Genomic DNA, 24,268 nt, shown 5'->3' on the forward strand with positions numbered 1-24,268 from the left:
ATTGGAATCGCATTTCAAGCCATCTCTTGCAAAAATCACATTTCATATAGATTTTAGCCGTTCAGACTTTCTAAAAATCAAGCTTGATACAGTCCAGAAACGGACCCAATGACCCACAAGGATTCTCCAGCTCTGGTTTCTCATTTCTCATCTCGTTAAGTCGTTAAAAACAGAACAAACTGTTCCACTGCCGAAGCCGTTCGTGTGGTTTTCTTGGTCAATCGCTGTCTGCATTACAGACCAACCACACAAGGACATTTTGTGTCAATGTTTCTGTATTTCACATTATGTCGCTTCAGCACAAGGACCATATCTTTTTACAAAAATAATGGGATGCAAATCCTGAAATGTTTTCCATTGAAAAAAACCATCTCCATCTGCTGAGTTCTTTCTCCCCGTCTCCCCGTCTCCCCGTCTCTCTCTCTCTCTCTCTCTCTCTCTCTCTCTCTCTCTCTCTCTCTCTCTCTCTCTCTCTCTCTCTCTCTCTCTCTCTCTCTCTCTCTCTCTCTCTCTCTCTCTCTCTCTCTCTCTCTCGGAGCTAATTGAGAGAAGACATGAATCAGAAGCCACGAGAGACTGTAGTGGAGCGTCAGGTGTTCCACTGATTAGAGCCCCGTCTCCATGGCAACGCTGCCATCCTCAGATAAACGTCTGCGCCTTGTGACAGAAAAAAAAAAGAAAAGACGCTTAACTCTCAGTAATACGGACAAATTTAGACGACACACGCACCACGCTCACAGTTTGCTCGTGTGACGCGTCTCGTCTCTCTGCTTGAGGTCTTCTTGATGTTCACGCGAGGAGACGAGGGGCTGTGATGTAACTCTGCACCGCAAAACACTTCCTGTAAACGGTGGATTTTAGAGCCTCACAAAGGATGATACCACTAGACTATTTTTTTATCACCGTTTTTATGTTTTCTGAGCTCTTGCATTATGTTCGTCTGAAGGTTGGACCGACCTGCCGTCGATCATTCACTCCCATTGCTGTCAGTCGACCACGAGGAGAAGGTCAGAGCCTCGCTGCCGCTTTTGATGCACACAAATTATCCTTTTGCTCATTTTTCACATGTTCTCACTGAAACTGAACCTCACAGTATTTATCAAACAAAGTCATACCAACGCAGAGAATCAAGCAGAGGGTATAAAGCAAGAGGCAACCTCCAGAACTGAAGAGTGAAGTCAAAGCTTCATGTGTTAAAGCTGCATTCTCTCTAGTGTCCACCAGGGGGCGACTCCTCTGGTTGTATAGAAGTCTATGAGAAAATGACTCTACTTCTCTCTTGATTTATTACCTCAGTAAACATTGTAAACATGAGTTTATGGTCTCGATCTCTAGTTTCAGGTCTTCTTCAATACAGCATGATGTTCATTTAGTAAATGATGGTCCATTTAGAGTCAAACAGACCATAAAGCAGGGGATGCTTTAGGGCGCTACCACAGCAACCTGCCAATCACGACAGAGGCGTAGCAATGCTTATTCATGTCACTGTCTACATTAAATTAGCCATAAACTTGTTTTTGGGAGTTTTCGTATTTACGTCTTACAACTTTAACCCTTTCACAGTCGGTATTCCCTGTTTTGGTCGCCACAGACGCTCTTTACGAGTCGGCTGTTCATTTTTTTAACCAGTAAGCACATTTTTGTTTTAAGCTAGCCAAAGAGCAATATCAAAAAAGGTAACAAAAAAAGTTTCTAAAATACATTACCCGCCCTAATATCACAGTTAATTTTTGGATGCACTAGCTAACCAAGCTAGCGCTAGCAAGCTGGTAACTTGCTATGCTAACGGTACCTCCTCCCCAGCTTTACCTTCTCATCCAAATATGGTCACTTGTGGCTTAAAAAAAACCAAGATGGCGACCGCCAAAATGTCAAACTCAATGCTTCAAAACAGTAGTCCACAAAACCAATAGGTGATGTCTACGTCTTTAAAACGGTCTATGGTATTTAGGGCCAACTGTAAAATTCTTGGGCTGTATTTTAATTTATAATTGTTTTCTGTATGAATCAAATGTGTTTCAATCTGAAGGCCAAACATTTGTCTCCTTCTTTTACGATAAATCAGTGTTATCGTCACAAAACGTAACTCACAACTCAGCAGCTTTGTTCGTTACGCAGCAGGATGAATCACAGAATAACTTGATATTTAAAGCCACGAATAAACAAATGCAAATCATCCTCGGTGTGTGAAAATGACAGATGCTTTATTTTTTTTTGTATCAGTGAGACATTGTTGTATTTAATTGGTCTCATTTTGAAGTGGGATCTGAATAATTAAAATTACATTCTCACATTTAATGGGGACGTTTTTGAAACAAACAAAGCTCTTATCTGATGGACGTACATAGTTCATTATGACACCAAACAATCTTTCCTGCGCGTCTCCTCACAGTATAGTTTCACAGCAGAGACTGAAATCAAACTCAGGCTTGAGTTTGTGCGCTGCTGACTTACAACCTTGAGTGTGTTGTGAGAACTGGACGCCACGTTTCGAGATGGAGGCCAGTCTTTCAAACGCCAAAACTATAAAACGTCCCCTCCTGGTTTGCTTCCTCTTCACTGAAGCTCTCTGAAGCTTTGTTTAACACACCAAGACGTTAATATTCTTTATCCTCCAAAACACCAGAGGACGTACAAACAAAATGAACTGTGAAGAAGCAAGAAGACGACGAGTGTAACCGGAAAAACGCCGTAAACAAACCTCCTCAATGCTGAGGTGGGATTATCTGTCAACTCATATCTCATATTCATGGACTAATTTATTACCTTTATACAAGATCTGTAAAGAAAGAAGTCAAGTATTAAATGTATTATAATGAATCAAAGCTTGAATATCCTGTAAACTATTTGATTTGGTTGCAAAATATTTACTCAAATGTAGATTTTTAAGACCTCCTGTTTCCAAAACATCTAAAAACTTGTCCTAACGTGCCCTGAAAGGCACGCACGGCCGGCCCGGCTATGTCAACAAAGCACAGAGAAACTCAAATTACAACAAACACAGAGGGAGAGCGACTTCCTTTCTCTGCTCATGTAGTCGTTACTCCCCCACTTGTAACAGCAGTCGGGAGGCCGCCCAGAAACGCCGTCCTAAACGGTAAATTAGTTTAGCACAGAGTACTAAATTAGTAAAGTATTGATGCGACCCGGAGTCATCGGTTCTGCTATCGGTACTTTAAAAGTTCTGGAGTGAGACGTCCTCTCTCTCTGTCTCTTTGTCTCTTTGTCTCTTTGTGTCTTTGTGTCTCCTCTCAGTACAGCGCGAGACTCACATCATGATCAGAGAGAAGGAAACATTGTAGAACTCTGGTCGTCTCAAACTCAATAAAACCCTCAATAAAAACAACATGTGACTAACAAGCAGAACATCAGTCTGTTGGTGGAGCAGCCGCCCGATGTCATACGTTAGTGATGTCACACGTTAGTGATGTCACATGTTAGTGATGTCATACGGTGGTGATTAGCTGATTAGCTGAGAACGTATTTTAAAGATTTTAGAACTTCTTGTGTTGCTGCTCGAGAAAGACTATTTGTTTACATACAAGAATGATAAAGAAATGTGGATTCTTCTCTTAATGAAATGTCTTTTTCTCACAAAATGTAATGAAAAAGAAACGATAAGAGTATCGATCAGAGTCCTAGTATCCATAAAACACTAACGATACCCGTCCCTAGAAGAGAGTGTTGTGTACAGAAGCAGTGATTAGCAGCTTTATTCTACTAAAGCACCATCATCCTCCCACTCTGTAGGGAAACAGGTCTTGAATTAACAAAAAGGCAAAGTGCTCATTGGCATTTACGCCTCAACATTTCAACTAGTTTTGTTATTACCTTTGTGCCACGGGTGAGTTTAAGGCTCATATTTATTACACTCTTAATGAAGAACACATGAGCGTTGCATTGGATTGATTGGTGGGCTTTAAAGCAGATTTAATCAAAACCACGTTCTGTAGTGTAATAATGGTTTAAGGACTTTGTTTCGCGCACCAGAAACCAATCGACTGTGTTTCACAGACGGAAGCAGCCACAGTGTGTTTCGCTTGATGTCGTTCTTGCTAAAAGTTGCAGGAGGTTTGCAGAGCCGAGAGGATTACGCTGCAACTTCACCAACTGGTGCAGGTATATTTAAGAACAACAGTGTTTTCATCATACTTCCTCAAATGTCTACTTTGTGATGGTCTCTCACACACAAACACACACACACACACACACCTGGGTGATTAAATATTGATTCAGTCGGTCCGCCCATCACTTCTTCAACTGCTCATCAGATATAAGAGAAGTGGTGTTGAGACGCTGAGGTTTATCTCCTTCCGCTGACGGGACTTCAGGGGCTGAAACAACGTGTGTCAACGGAAATCAATGGCTGAGCACTGCAGCTCATGTGCAGGAGAACTTTATCTCACCGTCTCACACACACACACACACACACACACACACACACACACACACACACACACACACACACACACACACACACACACACACACACACACACACACACACACACACACACACACACACACACACACACACACACACACACGCACGCACGCACGCACGCACACACACAAATTAGATTTGTTTCGGGGAAATATGCTAAACCATTGAATTGTCCTGTTAACGGTCGGTTTGTTTTAGCTAATTAGCTACAGATCGTTAACACACACAGCACACGTCTTTACATTGATTTAAAATCCTCACACGGCGATTGGTTTCCCTTCTTCTCTCTTCAGCATGATATTCCATCACAACAATCAAAGCAAACACCAATATGTCTCAGAGTGTGCATGTGTGTAGGACGATGTCTAACCTCGATAGGGCTGGGTGTCGTTGAAAAGAATGACTGTACCAGTACCAGTACACCTTAAAGTGATACTGTTAGAAAAATTCACGCAAGACCGTTGGAAAATCATTAATCTGTTAACATTTATTCTTTGCAAAGAAGGAGACAGGGTCGAACACATACAACAACGTGCCAAGACTGCTCAGAGATCTGGCTCTGAGACACTGGTACATATAGCATTCTGTCACAGGAGGTGACACCTACACAATACACATATGGCGTCAAAAGAACAAAGGGTTTGTAACTTCACTAGAGCATTTGGTCTTCAATGAAGGTCCACAGTTCTTTGTTATCTTTCTACTTCAGAATATGCTGCCGAGAGGTCTCTCTCAGCAGTCTAGCAGGACGCCATATCAAGGGTCACTCATTAGATTGACTCCGTTTGCAACTTTATTTACCATTACAATCAGTGCTGTGTTCTTTCGGCTAGACTAAAGAACTGTGGCGCTTAATGTCAGAGGAAGTTAAGGACACCAAGTTTTCTAAGCACACCTTATCATTAGTCATTTAGATTTTCTCCAACAGATGCCAATATCAGCACAGTACTTCATTTGACCCGGCGTGTCCTCAACAAGAAGTCGGTTTTCTGAAGGGACTCTGGTGCTCAGAGACACTACCACTTCAGTCCACAGGGGGCGACAGAGTGAAAGTTCCTTGCAGTACCTTTAAATCGAAGAAGGCCTGCAGTGATTCGCAGTGAATATACAAAATTCAAATTTTTCTCCATCTGGGTACAAAAAGGATAAAACAGGTGTGCATTTCCGCTACCACTGACACCCGATATCATTTTAATGGAGTGACAAAGTGTTCGCTGTCTTCTGTACTGTGAACAAAATAGTCTCTTCCACTCGGTCTCCTCTCATCTCTCCATCGTTCAGTCACGCTCTCTGCACAGCGAAAGCGCCCACCGAGCATCGGAGCAGCATTCCCTGGAACGGAGCTCGGATGACATATTTATGAAGGCAGAACGCCTCGAAGGCAATCCCCCCCCCCCCCCCTCGCGTGCGTGAGCGCGTATTCTGCTCTTTAAACTGTATGTTTCTTTTTTTCCTTCCGATTCCTGTGCACCCGGCTCTCAGCAGCTTAAGACTCACGGCTTTATTCGGAGCCGTGATGCTCGGCAGACCGGCACCAGGAGTCCTGACCGCCTGGTGAGATGCAGCAGGGAGGAGGCCCAGAGGGAGAGGGAGGGGGAGGAGGGGGGGGGGGGTTGTGAGAACCGATACCCGCTCTCACCTCTTCCCTCGCTGGTTTTAATCCCTCACATCCCTCTCTCTGTCCTCCCTCGCAGCCGGTTTGCAACCTCTCTCACTCCCACGCAAACAGCACGGCCTCTCTAGCTTCCACAGCGGGAAAGAAACGGAAACACGGCACAAAGAAAAGGACGAGAACGTCGGAAGCAGCAAAAAAACAATTAGAAATCTATCGAAAGCTCCAACGCTTAAATCTGAACTATCAGTCACCGTGCGGTTTTAAAAGTAACGTGAGAAAACTTACTATTGGTGTCTGAAATAAAAAGGCGGATGAGTCACAGTTTCCTGAAATCCTGACGACATATGTCAGACGGAGACAGATGGGCAAAGAGCAGCGCTTGTTGGCACAGATTGGCAGATAATAAACAAGCTTCATCGGCTTTACAGAGCCGGTATTTACGGCGGGGCCGCCACTAAGAAACCCCGACTATCAGAGACAGAGAGCACAGCAGCGTGACCTGCTGCCGGGAGCTCATGTTTGGCCGTTTCAACAGCTTCTTCGGCCAGAAAGCAACGGGCCTCATGCAAGATTTAGGAGATCTTGCATTTTGGGTACCAACACAATTAAGGAGTTATTTATGAGCACGATAATGAGACTGAAATACCGTCAATCGATTTACGAAGTAGCTAAGCATTTGATATCCATATTCTTAATCCTCTTTACAATGAGAATATTTGATTATTTCAGAAATGACAAAACAAAAAAACACAACAGACCGTTTTGAATCGCTGGGAGTAACTTGGGAGTTGTGGGAGGCGATTCAGAGGTCTGGAACGAGGCGACAAAATGACCCAATTTCTGCCATTGAAATAATCCCCAGACCGTTGACAGGGACCAGAATCATCTGAATGTATAAAAACGTGACTGTACTTTGAGTTTACTAACTCACAAAGTTACTTCTTGGCTCTCAAAGGGGACAAATCATGAACACATTCCCTTTTTCAGTTCATGTGCACGTAGATTTATGGGTATCTGGAGTGTCTACCAACCCACAAACTGTGAAATAAGATGAGCCAGTCAGTTTTTTCGTTCTTTACTGGAGGATCTCTTAAAGAGACAGGCGCTAAAAACGGACTGTTTTCAGACAAAAGGTGAATACAGGTACATTCAGACGGACAGGATGAGAAAAATAATGTGTTTTTTGAACATTAAAGCGTGAAAACATGTTCTAGTAGAAACCTTTAATACAAGTATGCACCTGGAAATGAGCATGATATGTCCCCTTTAATGTTTTAATGTCTAAATGCAGGGTTCTCTGTAAAATATTACAATTCGACTGACATTTAGCAGTTGTTTAGCGCATGCATGGGTTGTTTTGAGACTGAAGACGACTTGGACAGCCCGAGCAGAGACAGCGCGGCACAGCTGCCTCCTCGAAGAGCACCGTGACGTCAAACGACCAGCCGTCAGACCTCACGCGTCACAAACAGCCCGCTTCCAAGTTTCAGCTGCACATCAAGCATCCTCAGCAGAAACTTAAATATCCCTGTGTTATCGGGTGTGTTTTTGTTACACCCCCCCCCGGTGAGAAGCCACATGCAAACACACAAAGACACAGCAGCCCTCCCCTCCAACGCCGGCTCTTAATCAGCCCCAGACTGTCTCTGACAATCCCCGTGATTAGTGCTCCGCTCTAAACGTAATGAGCACATCTGTCTTCTCGCAGTGGAAGCATTGATTCTCCGTAATGGGACACGATGCCAGTTAAGAGAAGGGCTGCTCTGAAAAATGCCGGCCTGCTGCCGCCGCGGCACCGCTGGAAGCTCTTCGTTTTGGTGGATGTGAAGTGAAGAATTCATCCGACGGCTCACTCTGAGCCGCGCTGAGTGAAATAAATTCATAGATCACAGCAGCAACTAGTGATCTTCCATGACGGGATGATACGGCTTTATGTTGAGGCTGAGGAGCTTAAAGTACCACTTTCTAATAGGATAGCCTTGACAGAATGTATTCATCAATGGTTAATAAATGATTTACCGACGCTTTATAGAACAGTTATAATCAATGAATAAGAAGAACCTTTGGTGCTTTGTGTTTTTGGCTCTTTAGTTCACTTCTCTCTTGATTTATTATCTCAGTAAACATTGTAAACATGAGTTTAAGGTCTCAAGCTCTAGTTTCAAGTCTTCTTCAATACACTTCTGGTTTAAAAAAACCCAAGATGGCGACAGTCAAAAACCAAGATGGCGACAGACAAAATGCCAAACTTGAGGCATCAAAACATCAGTCCTCAAACCAATGGATGACGTCATAAACGACTACGTTCTTATTTACCGTCTAGGTCTCTTTGCTGCAGTAAACCATCATACCTTTAGACTTTCTATCTCAATTTATGCACAGCTGTGATATCTTGAGTCTAGACCTGCACAATGAGGAACATCTGTGAAGTATTGCTCAGACCGTATGACTTTTATACTAGCTGAACATTTCCTTTGTCAGCCTGGTTGTAGAATTGAACATATAATATAACTGTAGGCTGAGTTGGACTCGTCTTAGACTCAACCTAAAGGATCATTTTTTAAAGTCAGTCTTTGACGTTCCCTTCTTGAAGACATTTCTCTGTGAGTTCTGGGAGACACCGTCCACGTCCATCCGCTGCTCTGTGCAAATCCAGCGGATATCTTTCAAAGTTATGATCTGCTTTTGTACCAAAGTCCCTCTTCAGGTCACTCGCTCTGTTCCGTGGCTCAGCAAGAACACGCTGCTTGTGGAAGCGCAGAGTATATAAATAAACAGTGTTTGGAAGATATCCACTTGATTTGTCTGCCAGAGCCTCATTTCAACATTAACATCTGGACTTAAGGAGTCATGTTTGTCTCTTTGCAGCCCGTATGGACAGCAGAGTGATGACAGCAGCCAAACCTTCTCTCAACATGAATATCTGTGTTTTAAGATGAACCTGAGAGGCTCGCTGGGGCAAGAGACATTTTCTAATGTTTGTAAGTCACGTACAATTCTGAATAAAGGGTTCATACAACAATGTTACAAATGTCCCGAAGAACTAACGACCTTTTATAAGTTGTTATTTGAAGTATTAAGTAAATGATTTATCCTCCATAAAGAGCCTAGTTCAGCACTAGTCTGCTGCTTACAGGATATCTAAACATCGAGCACGTTCCTCATCACTTCTCTGTGTTTTCACTGATAAACAGTAATAATTGAAAAGCAAGAAAACAGAGAGAGAGAGAGAGAGAAGGTGTTGGAAGTCACAAGGTGAACGGAGGAAGCGTGAGAGAGTGGAGGAAGAGGTGTAAAGATGAGGCGTGAATCACGAGGCGATAAACACACACACACACACACACACACACACACACACACACACACACACAGATTAAAGGCCTGGAGATAAGATGAGTGTTTATCTCTCCTGTGGAAACAGAGGATGTCCATTAAAAACAGATACGCGTATGTGTATGTGTGTGTGTGTGTGTGTGTGTGTGTGTGTGTGTGTGTGTGTGTGTGTGTGTGTGTGTGTGTGTGTGTGTGTGTGTGTGCAGCATGCATGTGTTTGAGAAGGTCGTCAAAGGTTTGTCATATCTGTGAGAGAATTCTATCAAATTGTGTGTTTGTTTCTTTGTGCATCATAAACGACTTCCCCTGCTGGTCGTCTCTGCAGCTTTCATTCCCGCTGTGATCGTCTCCGTGTACGATTCTCTGAGCCGTGCCCTGAACCCACCGATCCCTCTCACATCCTCCGTATCACTCGACCACCGTCTCGGTCACAGCAGACGCCGAGATCTCTCTCGCTCAGAGAAAGCTCAAGACTCCGGCCGAGGCTGAAGCTCCGTCGCGCTACAGCAACAGTTCACCTGGCTGACCCCCCCTTTGACCATATCCGCTCTCCCTCCAACATCCTCCCCTCAACCCATCAGACTCAGAGGGCCCTGATCCCGGACTCTGCAGCCAGAGTTCTACCAGTCAACAGGCTCCTCTGTCCTGCTGCTCATCTTCAAAAAGCAAATATCAGACACACACACACACACACCAAAACTACACCGTGTATCAGAGCCATAAGCTGTGAAAAAAACATCATGGAATGTTCATCTTTCCAATAGTCTTTGAACACATCATGTGTGACGAACGCTTCCATCAGAGGAAGCAAACGAAGCTTAAACATGTGATATTTCATCAAAAACATGTTTACGTGTCTCATTTCAAATCTCGCCGTGAAAAACCGTTTAACCAGATTCTGTAAAAACTATTCTGAGCTCTTTAGTGAAACTGTGAAGCCGTGATCGATTCTCCTGAGACCAACCGTCACCTGACAACAGATGATGAGAAACTCTGACTGAACTTCAGGAAGTGAACACAGAGGAGAGGAGAGGAGAGGAGGGGAGGAGAGGAGAGGAGGTGAGAGGACAGGAGAGGAGAGGAGAGGAGAGGAGAGGAGAGGAGAGGAGAGGAGAGGAGGGGAGAGGAGAGGAGAGGAGAGGAGAGGAGAGGAGAGGAGAGGAGAGGAGAGGAGGGGAGAGGAGAGGAGAGGAGAGGAGGGGAGAGGAGAGGAGGGGAGAGGAGAGGAGAGGAGAGAGGAGAGAGGACAGGAGAGGAGAGGAGAGGAGAGGAGAGGAGAGAGGAGAGGAGAGAGGGGAGGAGGGGACGGGCTATATGAATGTGCTAAAATACATGATGAAAGACATTGGTTTATTTGATGGTTTGTTTCATGGTAACTGTTTCTCTTCTCCTCGTGACGGCTGCTCTGTGTCCTCAGAGGAGCCACAGAGAATAACATGTGACGGGAGACAAAGAACGCCCCAAACCTGCTTCGGTGGGTTCAGAGGTTAAACAGAAGCACAGACACATGTCGACTCAGGTAAGACTATTAATTAAAGCTGCACTGTGTATTTGTGAAATACCCCCCCCCCCCCATAATTGAAATGCCTGAAAACGTCCGTGTTTGCCTGAATGAATTCACGGTGTTCTCGCTGACGGGAGCCCAGAGGAAGAGATTAAATGAAATAGAAATCCAGCGCTGGTAAACATGAGACCTGATTGATTTATTTCTACCTCGCAGGATTTCTGGCTATGAAATCCACATTTTTTCTTCTTTCCCTCTCAGGAGTTCGGAGCCGCTGATATAATAAGTTGCCTCGAGCGCAGCTTTAATTTGAGTCTGTTCATATTGTGGGCCGGATCGGTGATCTCTTCTATGCGACATTGAAAGGTTTCTATATCTTCAACCCCTCCGTGTATTGAATTGAAGGCTGTATTCTATTTCTCGTGAATTAAACTCTTTATTTTCAAGAGGAAGATTGGGTTATGACCTCCTTTAAAAGTCACAGCGATACGATGGCAGACTCAAGTTTAGCTTCCCCCCCCCGATGCCAGAACTATTTTTTAAAACACATATATATATATATATATATATATATACATATATATACACACACGAGATCCTCTTCGCTGCTCGCCACAACAACACTTTGTGCGAGAGTAAAAAAAGCTGCATGAATCTGCTGCATAAACACTCGTCACCTGCTCAGCAGCAGACTCTGTGATTCCCATGTGGGAGTCGGGCAGCTCGAGGAGAAAGTGGGCGGAAGGAGCGAGTGTTTCCCGTCCTCTCGGCTAAAAATCGATATCATATCTGCCGTGTTTCTTCTCTCCTCCGCGCTGTTTCTTATATTTTTCCCTTTGCAAACTCTTGCGTCCGTCTCAGGACTCTCTTACTTTTTCTATCTGCACCAAACTGAGGAGCGGCAGCATGACTCATCCAGTCAGACAGGTGTAGACTCTCAGAAACGGATAGAAATAGTGGAATATGGTACATTTGTACCCGATACAGTGCTGGATGAAGCATCTGATGGGTCTATATTTGACATGTATGAACCAAAGAATTATTGCTGAAGGAATAAACATGAAACTGTCCCTTCTGAAGAAATACCCGGAACACATTTCTATGATGTTACTACACTATAAAGTCTATTATTTGGGGCTTGGCATGTTGAACTTTGGCCTTTTCAATGAGACTTTTTGTCATCCGATCGTGCCAGGACGCATAAACCGTCGAGTCAAGCGATCGGGTCTTTGCTCGCATCGGGATCAGAGAGAATTGCAAAGAACAGCGTAACCTCTGCCTTTGATAAGAATGTCATTAATATCTTAAAGTATATTTGCTGCTGAGGGAACATCTAGCTGCTGCAGCAGCTTGAACTCTCTCTCTGCGAATAAAAGCGCTCCAGTTTTATCTGCTCCAAGTCAAAATCAAACCATTTCACAAGAAAGAGCTTCAGCGGTTCAGTGGGCCTCGGTGCAGGAATCACTCACCAGAAGAATCTCCTCCGAGGCTTTGAGAAGATGTTCTCCTCTGAGTGGCTCCGAGGTCTTTGCTCAGAGGTGTGAACGCTTCATGTTACCGGCTCTTAAAAACATTTTGGATTTCTTCCCCATCTGTGCTGGAAATACATGTGATGTGATGCTGCCAACAAATCGCTTTGAGCCGGAGCTACATCAACAACTCATTCATCAATAGTGATGGATTTTAAAAAGGTGGATTTCTTTTCCTTGAAGGCATGAAGGTATGAGAGCTACAAATCAAACACCAGTTAAATCTAAACAGTAATAAACAATTATGTCACAATAAAAACGGCGGAGACACACACATCCACCTCATGTGTCCGTCAACCTGTCGGGCCTGAAGCTACACCAGCGTTATTAAAGGCATCAATCACAGGCTGCACACACACTGAGCTCCATTACTGCTGCGCTTGCACACACAGACATGTGTTGATCAAAAGAGGTGACGTATCTGAGCCTGTTGGCAGCTCAGTGAACACATTCCTATGACCACAACGAAATAGAATATTTCTGTAGAAATGTAAATTATATCTGTAACAAAAAACGAAAATGGCCTCATTTTTCCTGTCAGAGGTTTGCTGAAGCTGGGGTTGGATCTGGAAGTGCCGGAAAGAAAGGAGGACAACATTTGGCGAATGTCATTTTAAAAGTGAAGAAGAAAGCCGGCTGTGTGCGGTGACGCATTAAAAGACTCCGGAGCTGCAGAACTGTGAGCGGCGACAATCAGCCGGAGGTAGAGTTTGTCAGACCGACAGAATGGGAGACGAGCAAGTGCTGCCTAATGAGCTTAAGTCTTCATTAGAGCTGCTAATGATCTCAGTGGAGACAGCTCAGATGCACCTGACACTTATTTTCTACGTCAGCACAAACGCTCACCCAAATTATACAAAAACAAACAGAATCTAATTTGTAATGAGTTTTTGACGGGTGTGAAAGTTTACTACGTTTAAAGTCTTTTCATCCCTCGGTGTCTCGTACTTCACAAGGAAAGAGATTAAAGAATATACCGAGATGAGTCAAAAACACACTGAGTAAAAGGATCTTCACTGATATCAGGTTTAAACCTGCATTGATGAATGTTTTTGATTTTAAGAGTGAATTAAATGACTCTTTACGATTAAAAAGAGATTGTTCGTAGTAATGAAATCACAAAAAAATAACATCCCGTTGATTGTCTTTGTTAGTAGGTGTCTGTGTCTCACCAAACCTCTGAGGCAGCGCTGATGAAGAGTAACACACGGTTTCTCTCAGAGGTTGGTGGAGACCAAAGCAGAGTCAAAAGCAGGGCGGCAACCTCCGGTTCTGCCGAGTGAAGTCGTTGCTGAAGTGTCTTAAAACGATTGTATAGAAGTCTATGAGAAAATGACTCTACTTCTCACTTGATTATTGGAATGCGGTACAGTACGTGCTCATTGGTTCAGATTAAACCAAATGCTGCCCGACCATAAGTCTGCAGGACAGCAGAGAATATGCAAAGTGGATGAGCAGGAGGAGCAGGAACTGGAAGTACTGGGCAAATGTTTTCTCCTCAATCCCAACACGAAGGCATTTACGCACACGTTGGAAAGGATTTGATGATTAATCAGAGATACCGAGACGTGAATGAGTACCGAGATGGAAGGAAGCAGAATGAGAGGAGCGATCTCTCCGATGGGAGAGCTGCTCAATTTCCTGTTTCCACAGAAACAACCGTGTTTTAATGGTCCCTCCAAGACTATTTACAAGCTCCCTATAAACCCACAATTCAACTCAAACTTAACTTTCGTCTGAGTATTATTGGATATCAACACTGCTTCTCCTTAGGCGAGGGTGTTTCTAAGCTTTGAGGGGTTTGTTGGGGAAGATTCCCCGTGGACCAAAATCCTAATTCTACTGAGGTCCACCTCTACCGGCAGTGAAGCCACAGCTTCATGTGTTAAAGCTGCATTCTCTCTAGTGTCCACCAGGGGGCGACTCCTCTGGTTGTATAGGTCTATGAGAAAATGACTCTACTTCTCTCTTGATTTATTACCTCAGTAAACATTGTAAACATGAGTTTATGGTCTCAATCTCTAGTTTCAAGTCTTCTTCAATACAGCATGATGTTCATTTAGTAGATGATGGTCCATTTAGAGTCAAACAGACCATAAAGCAGGGGATGCTTTAGGGGCGGGGCTACACGGTGATTGACAGGTCTCTCCCAGAGACGTGTACAGAGTCTCTACGTCACTCCTCCTCAGTCCAGATGTGGTCACTTCCTGTTCACTGGTTGAGAAAAACAACAACATGGCGACGGTCAAGATGGCGACGGCGAGATTGTAACGTCCACAAACCGACGGTTGACGTGACGACGACTACGTCCACTTCCTATATACAGCCTTTGTTTCCACAACTGTATTTTGACATTAGTTTCTTGGGATATTAAAAAGGTTCAGATACAGTTAACGCAGTGAACAGCGCACCGTCTACCTCTCAACCATCTGCTGTCCGTCTCTACTGTGACTTTAAGAGTTTCCACCGAAAGCCAAATGAGTCGTGATGATCTGCAACGTGAGGTTGGTAAAGTAAAATCAAACACTTACAATTACAGCCCTGCTTCATACTATGAATCTACCAAGGCTAATGTATTCCCTCCCCTCGATTTGTACGCTCTGGTATTTCATCTCTTCACAAAACATTATGCTTTTTGTCGATCTTCACAGCTGCTTGAATTGTGTATTTTATTTGGGGCTACGCGGTGACGACGTCCATAACTCACCGTGTTGATCTGCCGGGATAAAGCTGCTGTGAATAAACTGTACAAAGAGCTTTGGAGCTTAAAAAACCTCAAGCCTCTCAGCGCTGCCTCCGAGGCTCCGAGGGCAGCAATAAAAGCAGACTATTACACTCATAAAGCACGAGTTTTCCCAGCATCACAGAGAATGATGTTGTTGTTGTTGGTCATTATATTCGCTGTAATATCCACTAGATTCAGCTCACGGAGGGAAAAAACACGAGCAGACAGCCGCAGAAGCTCAGAGCTGATATGAATTCATGCTGCAGACGGACGTTATTCCTCCAGAGTTAATGAAGAGATTCTCTGTGGCTGCTGTGGGTTCACATGGAGACCCATTTGCATGAACGAGGTACTTTTTTTTTTCCCCAGAAACCTTTTATTCAATTATTGTTCACTAATAAGTCAGCACATTATTAAAACGTATTAAGGCACATACGTGGAAATGAGTACGAGGCAGATTCTCCGTTTGCGTTCGTGTTACGAAGTCGCTTTCATCACGAGCTTTTAAAAAGCTTCATTACGGCCGAGCTTTAATGCAGCAATCACAGAGGGAGGGAGACGGCTAATGGATGGGCCGCAGCTAGAAAAGACACAGTTTACCTCCATTTCGCCCTCATTTCCGTCTAATGCACACGAGTCAATGCGTTTCTCTGGGTCACTTCTGTCCGTCTGCTACATCTAACATACCATAATATGTCCTGTTGGTGAACAACAGCGCATTTGGGCTTTTAGTCCATTTTCTAGCGTTTCTAGTTCCAGTACAATAATACCATGAACTGTATATAAGTTATGATATATATATATATATATATATATATATATATATATATATATATATATATATATATATATATATATATATATATATGACGTTTTGAAGCCTCGAGTTCGCCAATTTCACGGTCACCATCTTGGATTACGGACGCCGCCATGTTGTTTTTTTTACAACCAGGGAACAGAAGTGAGCGGAAGTGCAGTTTGAAAATACCTAGTTGGTGATTTCAGCTCGTGGCATCGAAAGACTTTCAAAGACTATACACAAAGTTTGTATTTTTTATCCTTAAAGAAATACCACGTATCTATGTTTTGCATATCTCAAACATAAACTACAAAATGTACTAAACGTACAGAAGTTATCATACGTTCTACGTTCACAACCCAACGTTTTCGTGCAGATTTGCATCCCTACTTTCCTGCTGCAGAGAGACATTCTGCCCACACAGACATCATCTCATCTTCGTCGGTAATGAACGGACAACACGAGTAACGCCGGCGGTGTAAAGGGCACGCTGAGGGAGCAGCTGCACGCGGGTTACTGCCTCCAGCCCTCTAAAATATTTAAAGGTGTTGTAGGCGACTCGGCGATCGTACCTCAGTTATGCAAATCGCATTTCAGGTGTTGCTTCTGATTTAATAAGCAGCCGTCCTCCGTCCCCCGGAACAAGAGACGCAGAGGAAAGTGTTCACTAATAACACAAAGTCCATCAGCAGAACTCTGAGGAAGCCTGCAGGCGGAGGGAAGAGATGAGTCGCAGCGACGTGTTGACATCAGAGAACACTGTACGCTGTAAAGTCACATTACTGTTCTCTTCATACTCTTCAGGTTGTTTGCACATCATTTCACGCTGCACACTTCGTCTGTCGACTCATTTTGCAGATCTGACACCTTCCAAACATTTTGGTTCAACAATGAAACAAACAGATTCCCGTGAGATTTACAGATCACATTCATGCTCCTCAGAGGATGAACCTTTTCCATGTTGGATTGGACTCAGGCCAACTCTGCACAAAATAAAAGTCTTTACAGTGAGATGTGTTTGAAGATTTGGAAAATGAATGAAGGTGTGAGTGAGGACGGTAGATCACAGGTTTCATCACACTATGACCGGTTACTGTGCAGAAGACCGTCCGTTCCTATTCTTAAGACGAAATGAGTGTTTTCTACTAATTCTTCACTAAAAACCTGGAGTTAGTTTGGCGTTCGATAGCAGACGTCTCATTGGGAGGCAGAGTCGGTCAGCGGTGACTCATTCCTGCTCTGACGTCACCAAATATCATCAGCGTCTGACCTTTTACCTCAAACCTTCCCGAGGAGTCGGCGAGCTCAACCGGCTGAAGATGAGCCTGCGTTACAGCGACGTCGTGGCCGGCTGATGAAGAGGAGCTTTAACTACATACTTTATGGGGCATTTACGAGTGTGATCGAAATCCACAACAAGATAAGATTAAGATAACACCACAAATGATGAGCAGACCATCAAATGCTACTTTAATATTGAGTTAGAGATTAAATGATGATTGTGTGTCCGTCTCTTGGTTGATTAAACACATTTTAGTTTTCTGAAAGAAGCCTCTGTAATGGTTTTAATGCATGATTTATGTATCAGCGGATACATTAAATCTTACAAAACCAACATCAGGAAAAAGCCTCTCGAGTAGAAGTGTGCTTGTGTGCTTCATGCTGGTTGTTTTAAAAGGTGGGAATTCACACAGGAAACAGTTTTATACACTTACAATATTATTATTATAGAAGCATAGCCAACTATATCCTGTGGATAAACTAGTCAAATACATCACAACTTGTGCCTCAGATCAGCCTGAAGGGACAGCACCACCGGGATATTATGGAACAATTGGGAATCTACGATCTGGAACCATCTCTATGTTGGAAAATAAGCTTGTTTGGTGTCAGATGAGAAATCTTAAAGGGGACATAACATGTTCATGTTCAGGTTCATGCTTGTATTTTATGCTTTAACAGAACATCTTTATATGCTTTAATGATCAATAAACACTTTATTTTTCTCATACGGTTTGTCTCCGTTTTAGCGCTTGTCTCTTTAAGACCCAGTCTTCTCTGATTGGCTTGCAAGAAAAATGGGGTGCAAAGGTATCGAGCCGGGGGTGGAGATACTCAGATGGGAGGAAGGATCTTCTAAAATAAACTGCATGTGACATATAAGAAGGGGAGCCAAACCGTCTGATCTAAACAACCCACAAAGAAAACTGACTTTGCAGTTTATAATGAAAAGTAATAAATATGATGCGTGTTTGAACTAGATTAATAAAAAAAGAGGTAAAACTCGTCCAGGATTGATTTAGAGTCCGGCTATAAATCGTCCTGTCCAGCAGATGTGTTGGTGTCCTGTAAGTACGGTGGCCCTAAGGTTCAAAACACAGCTAATGTTTGATTGTTGTGGGTTTTCCAGATGACAGCAGGTCTATCTTCATCAAGTGAATTCCTGAACAGCAGCAAATGACCAGAGGCTCTCTCTCTCTCTCTCTCTCTCTCTCTCTCTCTCTCTCTCTCTCTCTCTCTCTCTCTCTCTCTCTCTCTCTCTCTCTCTCTCTCTCTCTCTCCTCATGAGGGCGTCCGGCAGGATTTGAACGACGGCTCGCGGCTATTTTGTCTCATGAAAGGAACCGAACACAAACGTAGGTTTGATATATTGTATGCCATCATATATTTTTTGATTACTAGACACTAAAGATTTCTCCCCTGAACTCGCACACAGCATCTACGAGCAACAATCAAATAAACACGTGAGACGCCGAGAGTCAACCGAACACAACCTGCACCTCAAACAAACCTCTGTGCTGCCGACACCTCTCAGGTTTTATAGAGGGAACGTCCTTCCTTCCTCAAACTCAGATGTCGTTAACCATTCAATCACTGATTTTTAAGTAATGTTGTCCGTGGATTCAGAGTGAACTGCCTTCAAGGATATCCATCATAAAGGAAGCACTAACACGCATTAACACTGGACCTTTGTAGGAAAACAGGAAGTAAAACATCATTCGAGGATACGTTGCTCTAAAACGATATATTTGAACTGATACATATTTACAAACTGTAATTTTTTTTTGTATCTATTTGAGAAACCTAGTTCTGTGTTATCATGCAAAAAGCTTCCACTGCGTCGCCGGTCATCTGTTCGACCAGCATGGAAGCCGTGACTCACACACGACTGCAAGCCCGACCATCCGGTCAGGAGGGGCAACCCCAACACACACACACACACACACACACACACACACACACACACACACACACACACACACACACACACACACACACACACACACACACACACACACACACACACACACACGTCTGGGGCTTAGAAAGCCTGGGTTTTGTACAGCCTGTCTCTGAAATTGGTTTCCATTAGCTCCGCTGCGAGTATTAACTTTCCATTGATGCAGCAGCAGATTCAGGGGCACAGTGACGTCAAGCATGTGTCCTTGACGGGGAAGCAACACCTGCTGAGGAGTTCAACAAGTGTGTGTGTGTGTGTGTGTGTGTGTGTGTGTGTGTGTGTGCGTGTGTGTGTGTGTACTTACTGCACAGAGCAATGATGTGGCTGCTGTCTTCGTGGACAAATTTCTTCGTCACAGCCTCCTCCATGATCTGCTTCACCTGAACACAAAAGAGCCACAGTTTGAACGGTTGTCTCAGGAAAAGCTTCCGTCGTCGCCGTCGTCTCGTATGACGTGTATCTGCATAAACTCTGATATATGATTAAAAAAGGGTTCGTGCCAAACCAAAGTTACACATGCAAAGACGCAATCAACCAAACTGTATTTGTGTAGAACATTTCACGCAGGTTGGTGCAGTTCAAATTGATTCACAGATAACTGACAAACCGAAGATAAGACCAGTGTGGACCAAGAAAACAGCAGAAAAGACTAGACTACCAACATAGACTTAAAGTATACAACTTAAATACAAGAAAACAAATGACAGTCTGGTGAACCTGCATGAGTTCATCTGGTTTCACTAGAATCCGACCCGGTGGCTCCGATGACGAGCATCAAGAATAACTCTATAGAAACAGACCATCTTCTCTCTGATGGTCTCTTTACTGATGGAGGTCTGATAGAGGATCAGGACTACACTGAGACTGGTTCAGAACCAGATAAAGGTTCCTCACAGTGACTTTAAGCTTTGAGGACTTGTTGATTGATTGTGTTCCTTGTGACAGACTGGTTGTCTGTGCTTGTCATTGGCTGTAGCTGTACACAATGGGCGATTTGACCCCAACCTTCACAAAAAGAACCTTGATTAGCGGACTTGATGAAGACTGCAGACAACACGGTTTGAAACCGAGCGACGCTGTAGTCAAGAGATTCATCGCCACACAAACGAGCAAATTCAATTCTTCCTGTTTATCAATTAGACCCAAACAAGGCAGAGGCGTCAGACGGGTCCCGGATTAATTACCGACGACAATTAATTCTACGGAGAGGAGCGAACCTAGACAAGCGAACGCCAGACTGACTCGGTGGTGCTGAGCTCACTCAGGCTCTCCTCTCCAGAGACGCAACAGATAGCAGCGGGAAGGACTCATCGTCATGTTTCCGGGATGACACGGTATTAATTGGAAGTCAGTGGTGCGGATGTTTGGGCGGGACTGTCAGAGCTGTTATTAGTAGCCGTCACGAAGTTCAGAGGAGGCTGCAGAACTCGGTTATGTTTTTGTAATCAGGTAGTTGCAACACTGTGGCAAAAAGTGCAGCTAATTGGTAGCATTGTCAGCTGTGGCCGTACGGAATAACAAACGCTCTGAGGAACTTTTAACTGGCTGTGAACCAGTCTCAGTTTAGTCCTGATCCTCTATATGAACCAGTCTCAGTTTAGTCCTGGTCCTCTATATGAACCAGTCTCAGTTTAGTCCTCTATATGAACCAGTCTCAGTTTAGTCCTGGTCCTCTGTATGAACCAGTCTCAGTTTAGTCCTGATCCTCTATATGAACCAGTCTCAGTTTAGTCCTGGTCCTCTATATGAACCAGTCTCAGTTTAGTCCTGATCCTCTATATGAACCAGTCTCAGTTTAGTCCTGATCCTCTATATGAACCAGTCTCAGTTTAGTCCTGATCCTCTATATGAACCAGTCTCAGTTTAGTCCTGATCCTCTATATGAACCATGTCTCAGTTTAGTCCTGATCCTCTATATGAACCAGTCTCAGTTTAGTCCTGGTCCTCTATATGAACCAGTCTCAGTTTAGTCCTGGTCCTCTATATGAACCAGTCTCAGTTTAGTCCTCTATATGAACCAGTCTCAGTTTAGTCCTGGTCCTCTATATGAACCAGTCTCAGTTTAGTCCTCTATATGAACCAGTCTCAGTTTAGTCCTGGTCCTCTGTATGAACCAGTCTCAGTTTAGTCCTGATCCTCTATATGAACCAGTCTCAGTTTAGTCCTGATCCTCTGTATGAACCAGTCTCAGTTTAGTCCTGATCCTCTATATGAACCAGTCTCAGTTTAGTCCTGATCCTCTGTATGAACCAGTCTCAGTTTAGTCCTGATCCTCTATCAGTAAAGAGACCATCGTACATTTAATATCGTCATATCTGATGATCCGTCTCAAGTTTCTCTCAAACTCATCATGATGACGTCATAAATGACCTTCGCCCGATATTTTACTGAATAGACTTTTGAATGCATCATAAAATGGAACCTCCATTAGCGTTAGCTGTTAGCATTGTTATTAAGCCATGTAGGGCTGTTCTGCCCACCGGCTGCTAACAGCTAACAGCTAACGTTAACTAGCTTTCCTCCTGCTAAATTCGACTCAGATGTGTTATTCGGGGCGTTATCAGGGACATTTGTTATCTGGACGCTGTTAGTGTTGAGTGTCCTTAATCCCAATTTATCTCTATAAATAATGTCTCTTAATAGGAGGGAGTCGGCTACTATCAAGGTGATCGAAATGAATTACCATTTGTTATGCCTTTTTTGTAGAGTCTAGTTATTATAATAAATTAAATAGTAATAAATCATAAATATAATTGAATAATAAAGTGCGTCACAGAGGGGGAGAAAAATATCCGAAAATGTTACACAACACACCAATTATTCAGTCTGTCAACTGCAAACTGGTGAATTTAAAATAAAAACCTCACCTTAAAATACATCATCTAGATGTTGTTAAGGGCGTTCAGATGGTTTTCTGGGGTCGGTCTGTATTTGAGAACCGGCTGAAGCAGAATAATAGAAATCAATGAATGTCCGTGTGAGGTTCACCTCTATTTCAGCTGCGGACCTTCATTATTTCTCTCAATGCACTACGAATGTATCTTAAGAGAAGTTGCTGTAGGACAGTGTTTCTGTTCACAAAACACTTTCATCCTTTAGAACAATGGAAATGATGTCAGCTCGTTGAACTTACTGTCCAGTTGGACCAGAGCCAACATGGATCTGGTCAAACTGGCTGTTTACCATTCCTGTCTTAATAAGACGCCCACGCACACCAGGAACTGCCAAAAAGAACTTTGATAAGGAAAAAACAAACCAAATGTCGAGTCATTTAAAGGGTGCAGCTCCTTTATTAACACATATTCTTACTGTTTTCTTATTCTGTAATACAAACTGTACCTTTAATCAAACAACCGGGATGTCAAACTACCGAGGTTAAATGCTTCGCTTTTAATTGCTCTAGTAAAGTTAAGCAGATCAATATGGGAAGAAACCTAGCCCCCAACTACTACACATGATTAATCAATGGCATATATAGATCTATATCTATATATATCTATATATGCCATACTAAACATCTCTCAGGTCAGCGTGAACTCTCTGGAGATCTGCTGCTTTTCATTCTGTCTTTTAATGCTCTCATCGGAGCCTCTGACCGACCACATCCTCCACTGAGATGTGCAAATAGATCCATATATTTACCTCCAGCCAAAGATCTGCCCAGTGAATCAGAGCAGAGCGGTACGGATACGCAGCGGCCGGTCAGAGGGGTCGATACCTTCACCCCGGTGTGAGCGACTGTGAGATTGAATTGATTGTGTGTTTGGTAATGAACCGGTTTAATTAGTGCTGGCTGTCAGGGATTACATTTGGTTTAATGTGTGATTAAGTATACTAAGAGGAAATAGCTTTAGAATACGGGTTTATTAAAAGGCACTGAAGGTAGCAGATACTTAAAATCATGTGCTTCAGTCGGACTCATCCTGACGTGTTGTTACAAGACATAATCGAGCCGACTAGTAATCAGCATTTTTAGGAGGAAAACCTATTTTTGGGCATAATTTGGTGGTTGGGTTAAACTGTAAAATTTTGGTTGGTCTTAGTTAAATAAATCTAGGAAACTTGAAAAAGTTAAGTAAATATAACTATTAGTCTGAAGTTATGTTTACTTTATATCAACCTGTTAAGTTAATTTACATTTTGTTGTATTTACTTAACTTTGTAAAGTTGTCCCAACTTAAGAATGGCCGGTGAAACGACCTGTTCTTTGTAAGTTTCGGTGCATTTAAAGTCAGAATACGGATTCACAAAGAACATTCACATTTCAGTTACCGGAGTATGTGTTGACTTTCAATCAATGAATCAAGTTCCATGTTTATAGAAGATTTCAAACAAATAATTTGCAATTTAAAGTGCTTTAAAAAATGATTGACCAAAAAACAGAAAAATCACGTAGATGAAGAGACACATGCACATCAAGTTAGGTGAAGAAAAATAAATAAATAAAACATTGAATAAATTGTTCATGGTAAAACAGTAAAAAGTAAAATTCGAGTGAAATAAAATAAGAAATAAAATATGTGTAAATACTAAAACCATGGCATAAAAACACATAAAACAGTATTACGTGATATGACGTAATAATAAGCATTTGATTGAAACAAGCAGACTGTTTCAGTGGTGTATCATAGTGAACATATATGCAAACATTCACTGATGATGTATTTCCTTTGCTTTGCACGATTAACACTTTTATTGTCATGTTTAGCAACTCAATGCACTTAGTTAAGAACCTACAGTAGACCTGGTTATTTCCACCATCACCACTGAGGTGTGTTGGATTATTTAAGGACAGTGGAAAACACCGTAGCAGACATTTATTTACTTTGACCAACAACAGCTGCAGGAAACCAAGCATCTAGTTCCAGAGATGACACCGGAATAGCGAGATGTAGCCGGTATCTGTCAAACGGCTGAGTGGAGCTCGCTAAGTTTGACTTCTGAGAATCCTGCAGCTAATGGTTTCTGGGAGGAGCGGAGGAGAGAGCTCATTGGCCAACTCCTCACTTACTTGCTTGCTTGCTTTTCCCTTCAACAGTGTGTTTCCCTGTAAGGACGAACATTTACCGTGACTTCTTT

At 43.1% G+C, this 24,268-nt stretch overlaps 1 protein-coding gene across 1 annotated transcript in view; it reads right to left on the minus strand.

Moving 5' to 3' along the window:
* Positions 1-24,268, minus strand: part of sgsm2 (small G protein signaling modulator 2) — a gene marked incomplete at its 3' end in the record, with an annotated part of 61,006 nt that overhangs the window by 30,308 nt on the left and 6,430 nt on the right. Inside the window, exon 2 of the mRNA XM_079166983.1 lies at positions 19,494-19,569. Coding sequence (XP_079023109.1) covers positions 19,494-19,569 — 76 coding nt within the window. The remainder of the gene's footprint in view (positions 1-19,493; positions 19,570-24,268) is intronic.

Source organism: Pholis gunnellus (genome assembly GCF_910591455.1).
Source record: "Pholis gunnellus genome assembly, chromosome: 9".
Taxonomy (NCBI): Eukaryota; Metazoa; Chordata; class Actinopteri; order Perciformes; family Pholidae; genus Pholis; species Pholis gunnellus.